This window comes from Salvia miltiorrhiza, chromosome 6, assembly GCF_028751815.1.
Source record: "Salvia miltiorrhiza cultivar Shanhuang (shh) chromosome 6, IMPLAD_Smil_shh, whole genome shotgun sequence".
NCBI classification, from domain to species: Eukaryota; Viridiplantae; Streptophyta; class Magnoliopsida; order Lamiales; family Lamiaceae; genus Salvia; species Salvia miltiorrhiza.
In genome coordinates, this window is record NC_080392.1 from 16981215 (window position 1) to 17003220 (window position 22006).

Sequence of the window (22006 nt, forward strand, 5' to 3'; positions counted from 1 at the left end):
CCACGACCCAGTATTATTAATCCAGATTTCTTAGGATTAATAATACCACCTCCCCCTAGGATTAACTTAAACCAAGATATTCTATATTTAGCCATGATAGCAAATACCAACTCAATATTAATAATCTGTCATTATCCACGCTAAATATCTTTGTTACAAATTATCCTACATAATCATTTACTGAAAACCAAATGAGCCCTTATCTCTACTTCTCATAAAGTTGAACATTTTTTTTTCACTCACAATACATTTTTATCTAATATTTATTAAAATTCGTGCCATTTCCAAATATTTATATTTTTATGAGACGAGGGAATGTAAAGTATACCACTCAAACATATCAAATTTTATCATATACATTGAACCAAAGAGTTAATGAAAACTCCCCTAAAAAAAGTTAAAAGAAAAATAAAAAATAATCCAATAAAAGAAACAAACAAAAATGGTATTTTAGGATTTATTTAATTTTGTCAAAAAAAAGAGAAGGATTTATTTCATTTTTCACATGAGTATTTTATTATTTTGAGCGTGACAAATACTCAAAAGCAAGTCAATAATAAACTCAACGATCGTTCCAAAACTGAGAAAATCCCTCTTTGAACCCTAAAAATCGAATCTTTCCCCATTTTCTTCAATTTACGTGATACTGAGAAGAGCAATAATGGCCGACGCCACAGTGGTTTCCGATGACCTGCCGCCTGTACGAACCACTGATTTTGATTGCGGCCTCTCGGTTCCGCCATTTGACTCTGCCTTCTTTTCCCAACAGTTGATGGATGATGATGGCTTCATTGGCGGCGACAATCATGAAGACGTCGTTGTCGACGATTTTGATTTGGATTTCTCCTTCGACGATCTCTACATTCCCACCGCCGATGAGCTCGACGACCTCCTTCCTATCCGAATATCGGAATCCGGATTCGACGCGAATCTCCCTCAATTCGCTCCGAATTTGGACCAATTCGACGCCGTTTTTAAATCAAATTGTTCGGAATTGCGTCACGGATCTGGAGACTGCGAATTCCCAGGTGATCACAGCTTCGATGGCTCCGGGGTTATTAATTCCGCGTCATCTGGATTAGAGTCGGATCAGATTTCCGGTTATCTCAATGTTCCCTCGCCGGAATCGGACGGATCGAATAGAGGAGCTTCTGGAAATTGCGGTGGTGGAGCGAACGTGTCGGATTTCCCTTCGCCGGAGTCTCGGGGTTCGGGGAATTGCGGCTCAAATGTCTCTGAGGACTCGAATGATCACGCGAGGTCGGTGAGTTCTTCTCCATTTATGAATAAGAGGTCGACTAGAGCTGATGAAGTTGATCAGAAAATTAAGTTAGTCGAGCCGCCTAAAAATAAAGTTAGTAGCTCTTTGTTGAAAAGGAAAAAGGATTGTGAAGAAATGCCGATTAATACTGTGGATTCGAGAACTAATAAGCATAGAAAATCCAAGTGTAGTTCAGAGATTAACGCTAACGCTGAGGTGAGTGATGACGACGAGAAAAGGAACGCAAGGTTGATAAGGAATAGAGAGAGTGCTCAATTGTCAAGACAGAGGAAGAAGCATTATGTTGAGGAGTTAGAGGAGAAGGTGATGATGATGCATTCGACGATTAAAGACTTAAATTCGAAGATCTCGTATTTTATGGCGGAAAATGCCACTCTGCGGCAGCAAATGAGCGGAGGTGCTGTCCCACCTCCACCAATGGCGGGGCTGCCTCCTGGGATGTACCCGCATCCTGCGATGATGTATCCATGGATGCCGTATGCCCCACCTTATATGGTGAAACCGCAAGGATCTCAGGTGCCGTTGGTGCCAATCCCTAGGTTGAAACCGAAGCAGACATCACAAGCGCCAAAGTCGAATAAGAATGTAGAGGGCAAGAAAAATGCAGGGCCGAAGACGAAAAAGGTTGCTGGCATCAGTTTTCTTGGTTTGTTGTTTTTCATTGTGTTATTTGGAGTCTTGGCACCAATCGTTAATGTGAGGTATGGAGGAGTAAGGGAGACATTGACAGGTGGAGAAGGCTACGTCGGAGGTGGGTTCTATGAGAAATACCATGGGAGGGTTTTGATGGTAAATGGGAGTGAGGCTGATGGGAAATATGGTAACAACCTGCGCTGTGGTCGTGATAGTGGAGGGAAGCCAAATGTCAATGGGTTTGCTCGATTGTGCAATGAGAGTGAACCTCTTGTTGCGTCGTTATATGTCCCCAGGAATGATAAGCTTGTTAAGATAGATGGTAATTTGATTATCCATTCAGTGTTGGCGAGTGAGAAAGCCATGTCCTCTCACAAGATCGGTGGTGGTGAGACTGGTCTTGCAGTTCCTGGAGCTCTTGTTCCCTCTAATCCCGTCCGAATAAATGGTGCTAGGCTTCCCCCACTACCGGCTCTTGGTTCTAGCTCCGTTGACAAGGATATCAGGCAAGCAAGTGATGGCAAGATTCAGCAATGGTTCCGTGAAGGCCTTTCTGGTAACTATTTTTGTCTTACATTAATTGTGATACTTCACTCCTGTAATGTGTTAACTAATGTCACTGGCTCCTTGTCTACAGTTCTTTTAAACTCTGGAAATTAATCTTATGTGCTTACACTATTCTTGAGTGTAACTTGAATGCAAGAATAATGACACAACTTCTGCATATACATATTATAGCTCATTCTTGGGAATGAAATGAATTGGAGCCAAATGTTCGGAGATGTTTGCATCTTGTTAATGGTTGGCTTTGCATGTGTTAATCAGACCTTTTGCCCGTTTGTTTACATTATAATGCTCGCCTGTTCCATATTTGGAACCTAAAGATGTGTTGATTTTGACGAACTTATGGTATTAACTATTAAATGAAGTGCCCTCAGTTTATGGATATAGTTAGAAAGAGGTATCACGACGCTCTCTGCTTTGGCTATTGTTGACTGCAACTTATGTTCTTGGAGAAGTTGGACTGCTGACTATTTGACTGAAAAAAATGAGATTTTACTGTATCAAATTGGTGAAATAGGCGATAGACGGCCTTCGATGTCATGATAATATAGGAGGGGTTTCACCTCTTGGGGAATTGTTCGGTTACCTTCTTTCTCGAAGTGTTACAATCTTCTATTCTTTATTTTCAGGGCCAATGTTAAGCTCAGGTATGTGTACTGAAGTTTTCCAGTTTGATGTGTCGCCGGCTTCTGCCTCAGGAGCCATAATTTCTGCTACCAATGCAAGAAACATATCCGAAGAGCGAAACCACAACTCCACACACATCAGCAAGGGAATGAGTCGAAGAATCCTTCGTGGTCTTCCAATCCCACTACCTGAATCCTCTCATAACATTTCGAGACAACACAAAGGAAGAAATTCACAGAAAGAGAACTTGAAAGGTACCAATTCTTCATCTTCGATGGTGGTCTCTGTGCTCGTTGATCCTAGAGAGGCGGGTGAGGCCGACATGGATGGTGTGATGGGGAAAAAGTCCCTCCCCCGAATTTTCGTCGTCGTCTTAATTGACAGCGTTAAGTATGTCACCTACTCATGCATGCTTCCGTTCAAGGGTTCTGCTCTTCATCTAGTAGCTACTTGATAATATTGAATATAGCGCCAAATTTTTTTAAGTGTAGTGCTTTAAGTGTATATGCAGCCAAGAAAATATAGTTCTTGGATTGTAAAATTAACTTATTTCCCATGTATGTAACTCATAAATAAACCATTTATGGGAGTTTTCTGATGAAAATTTGACACTGTATTGTCTCAAAACATATATTGGAGTAACAGTTCAGCAAAAAACAAAGGTTTTTAGTATTCTTGTCCGATATCAATGGCTTTACACTTCAAAGGAATCAAGAATTGCTTGCAGGGTTTTCTCCGACGAGGGCCACTGCTTGTCGCTGGCGCTGGCGACAAAGAGGATGACGGTGTTCCCCTTGGCCGTCGCCTTGGCAAGATTGTGTGTTCCCGTGAGAGCATAGGGTGTATCGAGTACATACTTATAATACTGCAACAAAACATGAATTCAGCAGAAGTAATCAAGAATTGATCATGAAATGGCATGTTTGATGGTACCGTTTGATCGCCTCGTTTCTCGATGGAGGCTTCGACAAGCTCGTCGGGGTCGAGTGTGTTACCAGTGACAAAGGGGCCAAGAGAGGCAATGACCTTATCTGGGGTCCCAATCTCTTCAATGGTTGCATTAGGCTTGTTTGTGAGCCTTATCAAGGGAGAAGCCACCACCTGCACTTTCCCCTGTTTCTCGTCTTCGAACTTCACCTCGATCCACGGCTCAGCACACTTGGGCTGGCAGTAGTTCCCAGATAGTATGTTTGCTATCCTCATCTGCTTCCATGTTGGTGGCAGCATGAATTTGTAGGGCTCTACATTTCCTGCACCCAACTATATTCAGAGTTTTCATAAGCACATACACATTACTTCATCAAACCTACTGCATTATCCTTTCTACTTGTCCATTTTCTCATTTTCTTGAACTCTTGAAATCACAAAATGCATCCACAAGCTTTACAAATCTCTCACTATATATACTACACTCAGATTGTGGGCACTTTCTTCATGTCACAAGTTTTGAACCATGATTATTGTTGAATTTCCCATTGCCTGCACAAAGCCCTCCAACCAAACTCAACTCGTTTCCTTAGGAAGGAGGCACTACTTTTCATGATTTTCAATTCTATCCCTTCAATGGGATATGAATACATCAAAATTAGCTCAAATGATAGAAATTATCGAGGGTTTGAGAATATTCCAAAGCTTCAATTTGTCTTAGTAAACAATGAATTAACATATGCTACTCCTCACAAGTAAATGCCCCAAATTGAAATCTTCTATAATAAACTTGGCAGATTTATATAAATGAATGTTATTCTAAATAAACACTTATGTTCTTCAGAACTCTCTATTTCTACATAGCTAGCCCTCATAGCAAAATATTAATTCAAGAAAATCAGAACCCCTAAAATCACTAAAATACCAACTATAGACAAATGCATAAAAGAGTCAAATATAACACCAAGGAAACAAGAAAAAAAATGCACTAGTTTCCACATCAAGCACCAAATGCAAAATCAAGAAAACAATGTGTATGCTATAGGATCATGATTGAATAAAAACCTCATTTAACATCAAAACTTGCATATAATCCACAAAGGAAATTACATGACCACGAGAGTGCAATTACTTTATATATAGAGAGAGATTACCTGCACGAAGTGCAGGGGTGTCTTTGGAAGTGGCGGAGAAGAGAACGAAAGAGGGGTCGGCCGGTGAGGGCGGGAGGTAGGATCCGACCTCCACTTCCCTTGCCAATGAAGGCGGCGGAGGAGAGATGAGGAGTGGCAGCAGAGTTGCTGATCCGTTCAAGAATTCTCTTCTTGAAAGGTGCAAGGTGGGTGAGTTTTTGAAGGAGGAGAATGACGCTGTGGAGGTGGGGTTTGGGGTGAAGAAGAGTGAAGAAATTGCTGCCATATTTGAGTTTTGAGAGAGAGTTGGTTCGGCGGTTGGGATCGCGGGTTTTGTTATCCATTTTGGATCAACTTATGGCTGCCTTTCATCCAAAAATGAAAACAAAGAAAATTAAAAGACTTGGCATATGTACAAGACTGTTTAAAATAGTAAAAAGGGCAAAGGTGCAAATAGGCCCCTAAACTTGACACCCTTTGAGTCATTACCCCTTAGGATCGGTTAAGGAGCGTTGACCTCCCTGAACTCCTGAAAAAAAGGAGCAATTAAACCCCTCCGTGTAACGGAGGCCAGACGTCGTTCGCTCGATTTTATTTATTTTTAATTGTAGACGCCGTTCGCTCTCTCTCTCTCTCTCTCTCTCTCCCTCTCTCTCTGCCTGATTAGTCCAGCCACCTCCGAGGCCGCGCCTCGCCTCTGAAATCCAGCGCCCCTCGATCTCTCTTCACCTCGCATCTCCATTGATTCCTTTCAACAAGACAAAGATCGAGCCCTAGCTTTTCCCTTAATTTTGAGGCGCACAAGGTTGGTCTCTTCTCCCGTTCGAATCCGCCGGCGAGGTTCTAACAATGAGGCTACTTTGTATAAAGAGTAAGGTCAATTATGTTGTCATATTTTTTTAAAGATAGAAGAAGGAGATTTTTATTTAACTAAGGTCTTCTTTTACAACGTCCCGCAGCCATGTCAGGAGATTCTTAGTTGCACAATTCTTAGCAAAATTGGGCTAAGCAATGAGTAGCTTTATTAGCTGATCTAAAAACTCCAAATAACATGTTGCCTCTAACCACTTTGATGATGTCTTTGACGTCGTCAGACAACAACAAATGCTCATCCTTGGAATTTGTCATGGCTCTTGCAGCTAATAAAGAATTCATGTAAACTTCCATAGTTCCACTGGGCAAACTCTGTATTCAGAGCTTACAACGACACCATGATTAATTCAGCCAACATGACATTCGATAAGGCCCTCATTGGCTTCGAGATCGCGATAATAACCTTTCCATAGTGGTTGCTACTGTATAATACATCCACATCAGCCATATCACGTTCTCTATTTGGCTTCGCATCCTGATAGGTGTTCCAAAGAGACGTGCAAGTCAAACTTAGCCCATTCTTGTCGTGCGTAAGATTAACAAAGATAGTATACACTACACTTTTCAAAGTATAGTTCTCCAAAGCTCATTAACAGCCCCAACAATCTCCATCAGAGTTAACCTTTTCGCCTTTTTCAATTCTAGAATCTTGAATACTTCCACACTGTCCCCATCTATCCTTACATAAGCTACAAATACCTTCAATCGGACATGCCTCTCCCGTCGTTGGTATAATGTTTCATAAATTCCAAATCAAAGTTTTTTTATCCACAAAGCTTCTATTCAGGTCAGCCTCAACATACCCAACATCAACAAGATAAGTTATTTTAATGGAAAATTTACCTAGGGGTTCCAATCTCTAGCTAATCTCATCAATCAATGTCCCATACTAAAAGAAATAACTAGTCTTTTTTTAGCACCTCACTTTTTACGTGCACTAACCCCAAGAATTACTCATCTTCAAAAATAATCAAAACTCATCATCAAGTGTATTATATATAAAGTTCTTATTTGACAAACTTATAAGACATACTTCGATACATTCGAATGCACGATGCATTCATCTTAAGTAAATTATATCTGAGAATTAATAAACCCTAACTATAGCATATGTATATACACACAAGTTTTTGCTCAACCATATTTATCCCATATTTGGTTGGGTGTTTTGGAGGTTGGAAAAAGAATCAATTAATTGAATCCATTTCTTATTGTTTGGTTTGGATAATAAGATAACCATTACCCTTACTTGGGGTAACTCAATCACCCAATTTGTTATCCCTCAAAATAGAGGGGAAACAAAAGAAAAGAAATTCCTTACTAATGATTCATTTATATTGTTAAACCAAATAGTCAATAAAAATAATGCTTATTGTTACCATTTCATCCATTTATTTAATTCCATTTCATTTTCATTACTCTATTCGAACCAAACGACCACTTAGTTTACTAGTTATGAATTTATGCCAGCTCATAGGACATCAACTTAGATTCGATGGAAAAATTATGTCCCAATATTTGGAAACTAAATAGACAGATCTAATGATAGGATTCTAAAAAAAAAAAAATCAATATTGAGATGCAAAACAACAAAACATCCTTAACCAAGAAAGTGCAAACCTAGGTATAAGCAAAAAAGAAAAAACATAGTATTTGATATTTTCACATGTCATTAACATAAAACATCAGATTTGGAGTCATGGACTATTGTCTTTGCTTCCAAGTGAGAATGTCTGTGCCCTTTTCCCCTAATTTAATTATTACTCCCTATGCTTCATCATCATACCAATAATGGCAAAATCCGGCTAAAAATTATTATCCTACTGCACACACATAAACAACATCGACAACAATTTGGCGTTAACGGCCGAAGAAGAGAGAGAGAAAGAGAAGGTCTCGACACGCATTTTCTTGGGAGGAAGGAAAGAGAATTCTTGTGGGATTCGTTTCTTGATTTTGATTAAGATCGAGGGTTTTCATTTTCTTGTTCTGTTTCAGGTAAAAATTTGATCTTGTTTTTTTTTTGGGAAATTCGACTGTTGCGCTGTTGTGTGTATTCTTTGATGGAAGCTCTTTGCTGAGACTGTGCTTTAGTTTTCTTTATTTGTTTGTTGCATTTGGAATTTAATTGCCCACAATTTGGAAAGGAAATGGATCCTGTAAATGAATTGTGTGTATCCTCCGAATTTTGGTAAGATTATGGGCTCTTTTATTGAGCTATTTGCCTTGTTCTGGTTATGGCTAGGAAATATGTATGCAATTATAGTTAGAATTTAGAAACTCAACAATTGCTTAGGTTCCTTGTTGTCATGCTTTTTGTAAGTCAATCGTTTTTCTTCTATTTTCAGTGTGGAGTGCATAGTTTAAGGTTATTGTGAAAAAATATTAGGAGTACTACTCAAGAAGCATATGGGGTTTTGATTAATGCAGGGCCATCTGTCAAGAAAATTTTAGAAAATGAGTGGTAGAAATAAGAGAAATGTGACTGAGAATGGCGGTGATACGGGCGAGGACTCTGTTCTTGCAACCTTGGTCAGCAATGGAGATGATATGGGTCCGATGGTTAGGCTTGCATTTGAGACGGGGAAGCCCGAAGCCCTCCTGCAGCAGCTCAAGCACTTGGTTAAGAAGAAAGAAGTTGAAATCGAGGAGCTCTGCAAACTCCATTATGAGGAATTTATTGTTGCAGTCGATGAGCTACGTGGTGTCTTGGTTGATGCGGAGGAGCTGAAGAGTGAGCTGTCGACTGATAACTCCAGGTTACAACAGGTTGGGAGCGCCTTGCTCACGAAGCTTGAAGAGCTTCTTGAGTCTTATTCGATTAAGAAGAATGTCACTGAAGCCATTAAGATGTCGAAGAACTGTGTGCAAGTGTTGGATCTCTGTGTGAAGTGTAATAATCACATCACGGAAGGGAGATTCTATCCGGCTTTGAAGGCGGTTGATCTGATTGAGAAGAATTATTTACAGAGTATACCTGCTAAGGCTTTGAAGACGCTGATAGAGAGGAGAATACCGTTGCTGAAATCTCATATCGAGAAGAAGGTGTGCACCGAAGTTAATGAGTGGCTAGTTCACATACGGAGTTCTTCAAAGAGTATTGGGCAGACGGCTATAGGATACGCTGCATCTGCTCGTCAGAGGGAAGAGGACATGCTGGCTCATCAAAGGAAAGCGGAGGAACAAAGTTGCTTGGGTTTAGAAGATTTCACCTATGCTTTAGATGTCGAAGAGATTGATGAGAATTCTGTTCTGAAATTCGATCTCACCCCACTTTATCGAGCATATCATATTCACAATTGCCTTGGAATCCAAGAACAGTTCCGTGAATATTATTACAAGAATCGTCATCTGCAGCTGAAATCGGACTTGCAAATTTCATCAAACCTGCCTTTTCTTGAATCACATCAGACCTTTTTGGCTCACACTGCTGGCTATTTTATAGTAGAAGATCGGGTTCTGAGGACTGCTGGGGGGCTTCTGTCACCCACCGAGCTCGAGATGATGTGGGAAACGGCAGTGACTAGAGTAACCGCTGTATTAGAGGAACAGTTCTCGCAGATGGATGCAGCGAGTCACCTCCTCCTTGTCAAGGATTACGTGACTCTTTTCGGAGCAACACTGAGACAATATGGTTATGAAGTCTCAACGATTCTTGAAACTTTAAACAGTAGTCGTGAAAAATACCATGAGCTTCTTCTGGCAGAGTGTCAGCAACAGATCACCGATATCTTTGCTAGCGACACGTATGAGCAGATGGTGATGAAGAAGGAGTCCGAATATCAGGCGAATGTGCTCCTGTTTCATCTTCAAACCTCGGACATAATGCCAGCATTCCCTTATATCGCTCCTTTTTCTTCCATGGTGCCTGACTGCTGTCGCATTGTTCGTGCCTTTATTAAGGATTCGGTTAATTACTTGTCTTACGGGGCACAGATGAATTACTTTGATTTCGTCCGCAAGTACCTGGACAAACTCTTGATCGACGTCTTGAATGAAGTCTTGCTCCGGACGATCCACAGTGGCACCACCGGCGTGTCTCAGGCGATGCAGATTGCTGCTAACATATCTGTCTTAGAGAGGGCTTGTGATTATTTTATCCAGCACGCGGCTCAGCAATGTGGGATCCCGGTGAGATCAATCGACAGACCACAGTGCGGTTTAACGGCCAAGATCGTGCTTAAAACATCGAGGGATGCAGCTTATATGGCGCTTCTGACTTTGGTGAACTCCAAGTTAGATGAGTTCATGAAACTTACGGAAAACGTAAATTGGACGTCTGACGAGGCGGCTGGGCTGGCAAACGAGTACGTGAATGAGGTTGTCATATATCTGGACACTGTGATGTCCACTGCGCAGCAAATCCTACCTTTGGACGCGTTGTACAAAGTGGGGAGTGGCGCGCTGGATCATATATCTAACTCTATCGTGGGGACTTTTCTGAGTGATAGTATAAAGAGATTCAGCGTTAACGCAGTGACGTCGATCAACATGGACTTGAAGGCATTGGAGTCTTTCGCGGATGAAAGGTTCCACTCGACTGGACTGCACGAGATATACAGAGATGGGAGCTTCCGAAGCTGCTTAGTGGAAGCCAGACAGCTGATTAACCTTCTGTTAAGCAGTCAGCCCGAAAACTTCATGAATCCCGTGATAAGAGAAAAGAACTACAACACTTTGGACTATAAAAAGGTGGCTACCATCTGTGAGAAGTACAAGGATTCGGCTGATGGAATTTTTGGCAGCCTTTCGAGCAGAGCCTCGAAGCAGAGTGCGAGAAAGAAGTCCATGGACGTGTTAAAGAAACGACTGAGAGATTTCAACTGAGATATCTGTAGTAGTTTCAAGTATTCCATTAAATTTTATATTCTTTATGGAGAATATAGTTTGGGGTGGACTATTTATTTTTGTCTTGTGTTGTACTAAATTTGCATCCTACATTTGACATGTTCCTGATGTTGGGTGCTTGAGCAATGAGCCAAGTAGTCGGGCATGCGTAAGACTTTTGAGCCGTATTTCAGGTATGAACTTGCTTGGCTTATTTTGTACGTATCACTTATTTCCTTAGCTGGATGGGATGATTAATACAAGGCGGATATAGGTTGTTAGAAAGGTATGGCAGTTGGGTTTGTTTAATGTTTTAGTGTTGCAGGACTTGATTATGCTGGCCACTTTTATGATGTTGGGTTACATTTACATATCATGGGATTGGGCAGGTCTTGGATTTCTGCTCTGGCTCCTGTTGTTTTCATGGGAGTTGATCAGGTAATGATTCTTGAGATAAGATTTTCCTTGTCAACAATTCTATGATAAGATTACACCAAAACTGCAGAATCCGTGTGCAATCAAGGAAAATCAGTGGGTTTGGTGAATGGTGAATCTTCCATCTTCATGTAAGAGAAGCACAGTTTCAAGTGTTGGCATTAGAGGTATGAGTAAGACCAAGGGCGATGTCATTGCCATTGTCTATGTTAAGTAAAAACCACATCCAACTCCAACTAAATGAAAGGGACGAGTTTGGTTCAACCAGCTCATGTCTTGTTCCATTCTTCCTCATTTTGATGACTGATTCGATTCGAGCATCACAGCTTTCTCACAACCCCAACTTGAAATGCTGTATCCAAATTTACCCAATATAACTGGCCGGGTTAAATAGGTTGGTGGGGTGGGCTTACCGTGAGAGCACATCTTAAAATAAGAAATAAGAGCAATTTTTATTGTATGAATTTTATGTAGAACACGTATGAATTCGCTGTATAAAAGTATGAATTGTGGAAAAAAAAATTTGCTACCTTTGGGATTCGAACTCAAGACCATAAATTCATCCAACATGATTACGAATCAACATGATTACGAATCAACTGTAGATCTTGATGATCTAAGGGCTGAAAATTATTTTTATTTTATATCTTAAAAAATGTTCTTATTTTAGCCCTTCCCATAGGTTGGTTATGTAAATAATCGTAATACCGCCAAAACAAATATCAAACTTTCAGTAATCAATATTCAAACATCATTCTTAAATCACAATTCACGTCAATATATTTCAAAACATATTACTGTCTCAAAACTATCAACATTTTTTGCTTTTCAAGACTCACAATTCAAATCAACAAATCTCAAAATAGAAAACAACTAACATAACAAAAAAAAAAAAAAAAAAATCACGACACAAAATAAAAAACACTAGAAAATATAAGTAAATAAACCTGCTATAAATTTAGTAAGTAGTTAAATACATAAATTAGTTCGAGTTGTGAATATTACAAGTATATTTATTGGGTAATGGGTATATCCAACATTCAAAAAATCGTTAAACCTTATCCCTTAACTATTCTGTTAACTAACAAAGCTGGAGGCAGATGCTGAAATAGAACTTTTATTAAAAAAGAAAGAAAACCTAGATCCATGAGTGCACAAACGCGACTGAGGGTCGGGCCTCATTAAAACCTCTTCAAAGAAAAGAGGAAAAAGAGTGCCCGTCTAGAAACAGAAAAGAAACTATCGGGTAAAGGAGAAAAAACACCTCAGGAGCTCCGGCCTAACCATCACCCCTAGAAATCGTTGTTCACCCAAACCAGAAAAAAAAAAAAAAAAAAAACCCAAACAAGTAGAACAAACCAAAAAACCAAGACAGTCCACCAAAAGCAGACAAGACAGCAACACCCCAACCAAACAGCAACCCGCACGACCGTACGAAGAGGCCAGTGGCAACCACCTCCTGAAACAAAAACATAGAGGAGCAGACACAGAAAACGCAGCCAAAACAAAACCAAGGAACAAACCTACCAAAACAAGAAACAAGGAAGAAAATCCCCAAAAAGCAGATCAAAGCAAGTACAAAGTAACCACCACACCAACCATAGCGGAACACCGATGAACCCACAACCAAACAAAGCACCTTCCTATCCAAAGCGGAATACCGATGAACCCACAACCAAACAAAGCACCTTCCTATCCAACTCTCCCAAGGTCAGTACAGACCCAAAAGGTGCGCCAAGCTAAGGCTTTAAGATGCAACAACAAACTGATACAATTCTATCTGCTCAGACCCAATTCTCCGTTATAAGTGAGTTTCCTAATGCATTGGCCTTTATAATCAGTCTCGAACCATACAGAACATGCATAAACCTTGACAAGAAGCCAAATTAAAACAGGTCAAATTCACGGGATCGACACTTTCGGAGGTAATCCAAAATAATGCCGCGTGGTTTCCCATGCTCATGAAGATCAAAAGTAACCTTAGAGGAGTAGAGACCCAAAACTGAAACAACCGATCAACACCAGAGAAAGAAATTAGGCAATGCAATGAAAACACTCCCCATAACATCTACCGGACAAATCACATCAAGAAATTGCTCACCAAGCTGTTGCATCCAAAACATTAAACTCATAGCACCCCAGGGACAGCAAAAACCAGGAAAGACCAGGACAACAACCACAACAAACACACACCAGAGTTCAACGGTGAAACGTCCAGCAGTGTTGGAGTACTCAATAACCAGCAAGCTAACCCACGATGAGGATCTAACTCCCCACAACCCAAACAAGCAAGCAGAGAAAAAACAATCAGAAAGATAAGAGGTAAAAATTGTTCCCTCAATTCTTTTTATTTTTTTACTATATATATATATATAATACTTATGATATTTTAATAATTATAATATCCACATTAATTGTTTAACATTTTACAATGATTTGTTTATTAATTTGTTAAATTTGCGTTATTTTTGTCTCATTTTCCTTTCTAATTAGACAATTTTCAATGTTGAATTTGAGTCAATTCTCGAGTTAAAGTAAATTATGAACTATTAATAATGAAATTAGTTTATTTTATTAGAAGATAAAACAAGTTTTCAAAAAAAAAAAAGAAACACATAGAATTACATTTTTATATTCTTTAATGCTTGCCATTGAATTAATGAAATCCGAACAACTATTTATTATATTAAGTAACTGATTCTAATTCTAAACTCATTAAGATTTTATTCGGATATAAAATGAAAAGTATAGAATGTTCAAAAAAATTCGGCTCAGGTTAAATATTATCAACGCCGTACTTCAATAAATCGTGTCCTCCTAATAATAGATCTTGAATCCGCCACCGGACAAAGTGATGGACGGGTACTCAAACACCAAATGGTTAGGGGTCAATTACGAGTTATTCAAATACTCGATACCATATTATTACCCTTAGTATGTGAAAAAAGTAAAATATGATATTAAACAATCCATCTATTTAATCTGAATAAAGTACAACACGAGACTGAAATACACGGGAATAAAAAACAATTGTTGTATTTGTGTATATAAACTAGGTGTCTTAGAATTTTAAATGAGAGTCCCCAATGAGACATCAAGCGGTGCGAACTCCTGCCTACGAACAGTGAGGTCTAGGATTCAAACCCCGCCGCGCCCCTCTCCCCCCAAGTAAAAAAAAAAGAATTTTAAATGAAGAGAACGGCAATCTATTGATCCATGCAAAGATATATACTCCATGTTTCCTGTACTATTGTACTAACATAGACATATTCCAATGATTCGGTGATTTTCACGTAAGCAAATATGTCAGCAAAATCACCAATTTTCTTCAAAACCACACTCTCTTACTGTCTTAGCAATCCTAAAAAATTATACTCATACAACCAATCAAAAGCTGTCCAAAAAAAATTGCCACCCAATCTGAAAATATGTTCAATCTCAATCAGCATGCAGAATTTGGAAACTGGTAAATTTTGAATTAACTTCTTTTGCTTATATTTTTCATTTTTGGTTTAAATTATACTATCATTTATGGATTTGATGGATCAAGTGATATAAATAATTTTTCATTCAAAAAAAGGTAAAGCAAAAAATGTCAAATAACCCATGCAAGGCAATGAAAACTTTTAAGATTCCAAACAACAATGAATTTTTTGTGGAATTAAGAGAAAAACTATTTCCAACAATTAAAAAAACACTAATTAAATCCATGCCCTATTTTTCAATTAAATCATAAATATCAAAGATGTAACCTCCAACAAAGCTGGATACTTAGTTAACAAGCCCAATTCTTTGTTTTTCGTTTGTAAATTGTTAAAGTCCAAGTGGTATTCATAATATACTCTCTGAAAAAAAAAAGTGGCGGTATTCATAACATAGATGAATGAAATCATGTTAGTTCACGATTCATATTTCATTATCAAGATGAAAACTTTAAAATAATTGAAAAGAGAAGTCTGCACAATCGTCACTGAAAACAGATTAATATTTTTTTGGGCAAGAAAACAGAATAATAATTATTCTCTCAAAAATTAAATGTTACAAGTTACAACTTATAGGTCAAAGACTTTTTTTTTTTTTTTTGAGAACTATAAGACGGTATCTATTATATTATATAGTAATCAAATAAACAATTCGCACGTAGACGAGACCTCTACAGTCTACACCATACACACAATGACACAAAGGTGATATCTCTATAGCATACAAAAGTGAAAAAACTACCCGCACACAGACAGAATCACTACCCATATAAAAGTGAAAAACTACCCGCATGCAGGTGGAATTGAAGCCAAAACCTTTCACAAAGAAGAATTCTCCCTCCATCCCATATACATAGGCTGATTGAGATTTTCACAAAGATTAAGAAAAATCATTGAAAATGAAAAAATATAAGTAAACTTCTTAATATGACCATATTTATTAATTATTCAATAATATATTAAAGTTAGAGTAAATTAAAGAATTCAATAGGGATATAATAGTAAATGAATAAAAAACCATTACTTTTTATGGAAATATGTCTATATAAATGGGGCATCCAAAAAAGGAAAACAAGCCTATATATGGGACGGAGGGAGTATTTAAATGTCTCAGTTAGACCATTTGAGTTAGGCCCGTTGGCTATAAGTCAAAGACTTTTGAAAGAGTGTAAAGTAATTAATTACTTTAAGTTTAATTTATCTTCAGGAGCGTAAATAGAGGAAAATTAGCTTAACAAACGCTTAGAAAAATGATACAGTATGTAGTTTGCGAAATTTGAAGCTTATCTCTCTTTCTCTCTCAAATTTGAGAAGTGAAACTTAAGTACTCCCTCCGGTCCACCAAAGATATGCCACAATTTTCTATTTCGTCCGTCTATAAAAAATATGTCACATTCATTTTTAATAGTAGGATCCACATAACTTCACTCACATTTAAATTGAGACCATTACTCCACTACCAATTTTACTCACATTTTATTAAAACTCGTGCCGAAAGTAAAGTGATACTATATCTTTGGTGGACGGATGGAATATCTTATAATAGGTGAGATTATTAATGAGAGAGAGAGACTTCATGTACCTACTTCTTGACTATGAACTTTAATGATTTACAACAATAAATCTTTTTCGATTATAGATAACAATGAGCCAACTTTGTCCCAGTAAAGACAACATGATGAATAGGAGACTGCAACAATGTCGTTTTTGACATAAGACAAAACCAAACAATCACATGTTTAGCAATGCCCCTCCTCTCTTATTTTCATTTCTTTATTGATTTCCCATCTTTTTCTGGGGGGTGGATCCCATCAACGACGATATTGCATTCACATATATGTATAAGAAAAAGGGAATTAAATGAAGGTAGTAAACTTACATTTAATAGTCTGCCACCGCTTATAAATACTAAATGCGGTTGTATGCAGCAATCCCACACTTCGAAAAATGGAAAACGGTGAGTTGGGGAAGAAGAAATCCGAAAATGGAGACGAGGAAAAGAAACAAGAAGATTTGATCAGAGATAAAAAGAAGCAGCTTGGTGGTGTTAGAACAATGCCATTTATTCTTGGTTAGCTCTCCCTCTCTCTCTCTCTCTCAATTCTTGGTTCGCCCACCTAGTTATGTTTGTGTGTATTTTTTTTGCATCACAGATTGATTCTTGGTAATTTTACCTCTTTAATTATGTTGTTTCAAGTTACACTCTTGCTTTGTGTGTGTGTGTGTGTTTTGTCATAAGACAGATTAGTTCATATATTCTTGGTAAACCCTCATTTTTATGTTGTTCATAAGATACCTTCTACTGTGTGTGTGTGTAACACACACTGATTCTTGGTGACCCATCTTCTCAGATTGTTTTCAAGATCCATTCTTCACTGTGTGTGTGTGTGTGTGTGACGACAAAGATTCATTCTTGGTAAGTCCACCTTCATATGTAGTATGTGACTATGTGTACATGTGTTTTTTTTTTTTTTTTTTTTTTTTTTTTTTCTAGTTGCTAAGTTTCTGTCCATAAATTGTTGAACAAATGAATCTATTTCTTGGATCAATTAACAAATAATTTTAAAGATCATGTGATGGTACACATTAACCACTCTACTAGACCAGCATACGAATGCTAGAAACTTGGTTTCTTTGGAGAGGATTGGTGTATGATTATGAGTCTTTGATTAATCAAACATAAATCGCCTTTCCGTAATGATGGATTAATCTATATAAATACATACGTCTCTATCTTTTGATTATGAAATTGCTTGGATCATTCCCATTTTAATACTCCCAAATTCCTAGTTAAATTATGAAAGATAGAAACTGAATCTTTAACTAAGCAGCTGTCGTAATCTTACTAATGAGTTCCAATCTATGTGTTTAGTTTAAGATTCAACAGATAAATTTGATGTTCAAAAACAACAGATAATGCAACAATCTTAATCATAGATTATGTCATAAACATGTACACGACATTTCAAGGGATTAATGGCTAAGGCCAAAGGTCTTGGGTTCGAGTCTCCTGTTGCGCGGCCTTTAAATTTTTTTATTTAATAATGTTAATTTATCAAAAAAAAAGAAGAAAGAAATTTGACAGCTTATATGCAAATGTCTTGATGAATTCTTCGTTTTAGCTTGTGCTTAAACGACCTTCGAATTCGCTTGATTTAGTCTACATTCTTGGCAGCAAACGAAGCATGCGACAGATTCGCAGCTGCCGGTTTTCATGCCAACATGATCACATACCTAACTCAGGTGCTGAATCTGCCTCTTGTGAAGGCATCAAACACCCTCTCAAACTTTGCTGGAACCTCCAGCTTCACCCCTATCATCGGTGCTCTCTTTGCTGACTCGTTCGCTGGCAGATTTTGGACAATCATCATTGGTTCCTTCATCTACGTGCTGGTCTGTCCTTTCCTCCATTCCATTGAAAACATCCTTAAAAAACTTGTCAACAATGTGAGTGTGTGCTTGTTCTTGCAGGGGATGGTTGCCATCACGATATCAGCGACCCTGCCTCAGCTCCGTCCTCCTCCGTGCCCGACTCAAGAGAACTGCGTTGAGGCCTCGAATCTGCAACTGTGGATTCTCTACCTTGCCCTCCTCCTCACGTCGTTGGGAACGGGTGGGATTAGGCCGTGTGTGGTGACATTTGCTGCGGATCAGTTTGATATGAGCAGAGCTAAAACAGAGTCTAGGAAGTGGAATTTCTTCAATTGGTAGTATTTCTGTATGGGGCTAGCCTCTTTGCTTGCTCTAACAGTTGTTGTTTACATCCAAGATAATGTTAGCTGGTCTTGGGGGCTCGGGATCCCTACCATTGCCATGGTTTTGTCTCTTGTCGCGTTTGTTCTTGGATCCCCTTTGTACAAGAAGATCAAACCCGGTGGCAGTCCGTTCATTCGAGCTGCTCAAGTGATTGTCGCGGCCGTGCGGAAGAGGAAGACCGTACCACCGGATGATCCGGCTGCCCTGTATCAGAACAAAGATCTTGATGCTGATATCTCGACCAATGGCCGGCTTCTCCACTCTAACCAGTTTAAGTAAGCTTCAAAAACCTCGTACCTAATGCTTTTAGGGGGCGTTTACTTATGGTGATGATAGCTTCTTTGAAGGATTGTAAAAGACGTTAGGCGCTAGTATGCAGACTGGCACCTAACGTCTCAACAACGTTGGCATTTCCACATTTGTGACTTATGTGTTTGTTCAATTCATGCAAAGGTGCTTAGATCGTGCCGCCATACCGTCGGATTCGGACATGAAGGGCTCGTCAAGCCCCCCAAACCTGTGGAGACTGGCAACGGTCCACAGAGTCGAAGAGCTGAAGACCGTTGCCAGGCTCATGCCCATATGGGCCGCGACCATCTTACAAGTGGCCTCACACTCCCACATAGGCAGCTTCACCATCCAACAAGCTCGAACCATGGACCGCCACCTCTCGCCATCCTTCGAGATACCACCGGCCACAATGTCGATATTCTCAACCATAACCGTCATCCTAGTCCTCCCCCTCTATGAGCGGCTCTTCGTTCCCTTAGCCCGACGTGTGACCCGCAACCCTGTAGGCATCACGTGCCTACAGAGAATGGGGATAGGCTTTGGGATAAGCATCATAGCCTCCGTGGTCTCGGGGCTAGTCGAGATCAAGAGGAAAACCGTCGCCGCCGATCACAACCTACTCGATAGCCCCACGGCCATGATCCCGATCAGCGCCTTCTGGCTAGTCCCGCAGTACTTCCTGCAAGGACTAGCCGAGGTGTTTGCGGCGGTGGGCCACATCGAGTTCCTCTATGACCAGTCACCGGAGAGCATGAGGAGCACGGCGGCGGCGCTGTATTGGATCGCGATCGCGATCGGGAGCTACGTCAGCACGTTGATGGTGACGTTGGTGCATCGGTATACAGGGGAGAGAAGGAACTGGCTCCCGGACAGGAACCTTAATAGGGGGAGATTGGAGGACTATTATTGGCTGGTGAGTGGAGTGCAGGTTGTGAATTTGGTGTACTATGTTGTATGTGCATGGTTTTATAAGTACAAATCTATACAAGAATTAACTGAACAAAATGATGGAGATGTTGAGTGTGCTGATGCATTGTTAGTTGATGGTGATAGGGAGGTACAGATGGTGAGGAAGTAGAGTGATTTGTATCGTGTGTGTGTGTGTGGATTTGGAGGGAATCGCCCAGAAATGTAATCGAGTCGAGCCGAGCACGAATATGTCGAAACCTTGTTCGGAGTTGTGTGGTTACTGAAGGGAATCGATTGTTAATTGAGTCGACCATGAGCTTGAATTCGTATAATTGAGTCGAGTCGAGCACGAGCAAGTCTAAGTTTATTTTTGGGATTGATTGAGTTTTAGATCTGTATCATTATTAAAGATGTGTCAAAACCTTTTAATTCCAATTTACTCGTAGCGTGAGTTTGAATAATGGAATTTCTCATGCATGTATATGCAGTGGCAAATTCAGGGGGGCTAGGAGGGGCTGAAGCTACCTCCTAAATTTTGAGTTATTATACTAGTATTGTAGCTTGTACGACGCATAAAAATAAAAATAAGAATAAATATCATATTAAATGTAGTGATATATTCATCAACTAATTAAATATAGTGATTCATTCCTGCAATCCTCGTCGTCATCATCACATATCTAAATTTTCAAACATCTATGATTGGTAACACGTGAGTCCATAAAATAAAATTGACCATTGGCTAGAATCATACTTTTCAATAAGAGATTATCGGATACAAAAAATTGTCATTGCAAAATGCAAATGGCACCGTCAATGAAAATTGTCAACGCTAAAATTTAAACGAGAATAATCTTTGATTCAAAATTTCAAATGCAGTAATGGCAGTGAACTACTAAACTTTATATCTAGCATTGTGCCCACTCAAGAGTTTTCTTAAATAACATGACTATCTAACTTCAGAATAACCAATCTAGTTTTATTAAATAAACTTTTAAAATGAGTATATGTTTACGAAAAAAAAATCATAATTATGATCTATATAAAATATGTCAACTGTTCTTGAAATTGTCAACATAATTTTATTTATTAATAAAAGCAACAAACATAATTTAATATAGGATAAATACCCTGAATTATACCCGTTTTATCAAAAATACTCTGAACTATAAAAAAATATCATCTAAAATCCCAAACTATTAAGTTCGTATCAAAAATATTCTACATCTATTTTTTGATCACCATAAACGTGATATGGCTCATCGAATACCACACTGTAATATATATATATATATATTTTAAATAACATGGCATAAATGATATCGTTTCGTATCATATCATTTAAATAATTAGTATCCACAATGTGATTTAAACTGATTTCGACTATGCTTTTGGGGTTGATGTTCTTGCATTTTTTTGTTCAATCACGATTTAGTTCAAATTCCAGCGTGAATTTTAATCTTTTAAATGACATGGTATGAAACGACGTCATTTTACGCCATATCATTTAAAAAAACAAAATATAAATTATAATGTGGCATCCGACGAGCTTCATCACGTTTTTGGTGATCGGAAAATGGACACGAGATATTTTTAATACGAAATTAATAGTTTTGGGTTTTAGATGATATTTCGTATAGCTCAAAGTATTTTTAATAAAACAGATATAGTTCAGGGTTTAATATGATATTTACTCTTTAATATATACATATAAGAAAGTTTTTATATAATTGAAAAAGTGGCTTAATTGCTCCTAAATTGAATATTAAGTATTTGTGCTAAAAAAGTGTATAACACCGCTCACTACAAAAAACATGCCGATTACCGACCAAAATCACCGACAGCGAACTCACCCTCGATAATTACCGAGGGATTACCGACTGGAGAGAAGGTGAGTCGTGTTTTAAATATGTACCGAGCAATTACCGACGGCGGCCTTGCCCTCGATGATCACTAACGGCGACCGCCGCCGGTAACATTTATTTAGATTTAATATTAATTTCATTAAAAGTATCGACGGTGACCACCCTCGGTAATCACCGAGGGCGTCGCCTGCTGTCGGTATTTGTTGAGGCGGGTTGTTTTTCACCGACGGCGGCGCGTCGGTAATTTTCGAATTCTATTAGGGCAGATGCAGCAGCGCCACACCCCATTTCTGCCGCCTCTTGGAAATTTCCGGCTACGTACCCCATTTCAGCCGCCTCCGCGCCGCCGTCGTCGTCCCGCTCCGTCCCGTGACCACCACGGTAAGTTCGCATTTTTCTCTC

At 39.0% G+C, this 22006-nt stretch overlaps 3 protein-coding genes and 1 pseudogene across 5 annotated transcripts; 3 read left to right on the forward strand and 1 right to left on the reverse strand.

Annotated features, from left to right (window-relative positions):
- The first annotated feature begins 485 nt into the window (after nt 1-485).
- Nucleotides 486-3767, forward strand: LOC130990232 (bZIP transcription factor 17-like). The gene is made up of 2 exons (XM_057914464.1): nt 486-2471; nt 3109-3767. Exons 1-2 carry the CDS (start codon nt 662-664, stop codon nt 3558-3560), a joined length of 2262 nt encoding a protein of 753 aa, XP_057770447.1. The 5' UTR covers nt 486-661; the 3' UTR covers nt 3561-3767.
- On the reverse strand, nt 3697-5547 carry LOC130990233 (psbP domain-containing protein 6, chloroplastic). 2 transcript variants are annotated; one of them, XM_057914466.1, is made up of 3 exons: nt 5188-5547; nt 4040-4356; nt 3697-3971 (listed from the first exon to the last, which is right to left on the reverse strand). In XM_057914466.1, exons 1-3 carry the CDS (start codon nt 5450-5452, stop codon nt 3801-3803), a joined length of 753 nt encoding a protein of 250 aa, XP_057770449.1. In that variant the 5' UTR covers nt 5453-5547; the 3' UTR covers nt 3697-3800. The 2 variants fall into 2 exon arrangements, with proteins under 2 accessions (XP_057770449.1, XP_057770448.1); XM_057914465.1 differs by having other exon boundaries at nt 3697-4356.
- A 2119-nt stretch (nt 5548-7666) lies between these two features.
- LOC130990234 (exocyst complex component SEC15A) lies at nt 7667-11151 on the forward strand. 2 transcript variants are annotated; one of them, XM_057914467.1, is made up of 2 exons: nt 7667-8037; nt 8470-11151. In XM_057914467.1, exon 2 carries the CDS (start codon nt 8497-8499, stop codon nt 10864-10866), a length of 2370 nt encoding a protein of 789 aa, XP_057770450.1. In that variant the 5' UTR covers nt 7667-8037; nt 8470-8496; the 3' UTR covers nt 10867-11151. The 2 variants fall into 2 exon arrangements, with proteins under 2 accessions (XP_057770450.1, XP_057770451.1); XM_057914468.1 differs by having other exon boundaries at nt 7720-8037; nt 8388-11151.
- Nucleotides 11152-16659: 5508 nt separating this feature from the next.
- LOC130990235 (protein NRT1/ PTR FAMILY 3.1-like) lies at nt 16660-20115 on the forward strand (annotated as a pseudogene).
- The last annotated feature ends 1891 nt before the right edge of the window (nt 20116-22006 follow it).

Excerpts from the sequence above, each read along its gene's own strand:
- LOC130990234 (XM_057914467.1), top strand. The coding sequence starts at position 8,497 with ATGAGTGGTAGAAATAAGAGAAATGTGACTGAGAATGGCGGTGATACG.
- LOC130990233 (XM_057914465.1), bottom strand. The coding sequence starts at position 5,452 with ATGGCAGCAATTTCTTCACTCTTCTTCACCCCAAACCCCACCTCCACA. Across the intron at positions 4,357-5,187 it reads CACCCCTGCACTTCGTGCAG|GAAATGTAGAGCCCTACAAA; the intron begins GTAATCTCTCTC and ends AGTTGGGTGCAG.
- LOC130990232 (XM_057914464.1), top strand. The coding sequence starts at position 662 with ATGGCCGACGCCACAGTGGTTTCCGATGACCTGCCGCCTGTACGAACC. Across the intron at positions 2,472-3,108 it reads GTTCCGTGAAGGCCTTTCTG|GGCCAATGTTAAGCTCAGGT; the intron begins GTAACTATTTTT and ends CTTTATTTTCAG.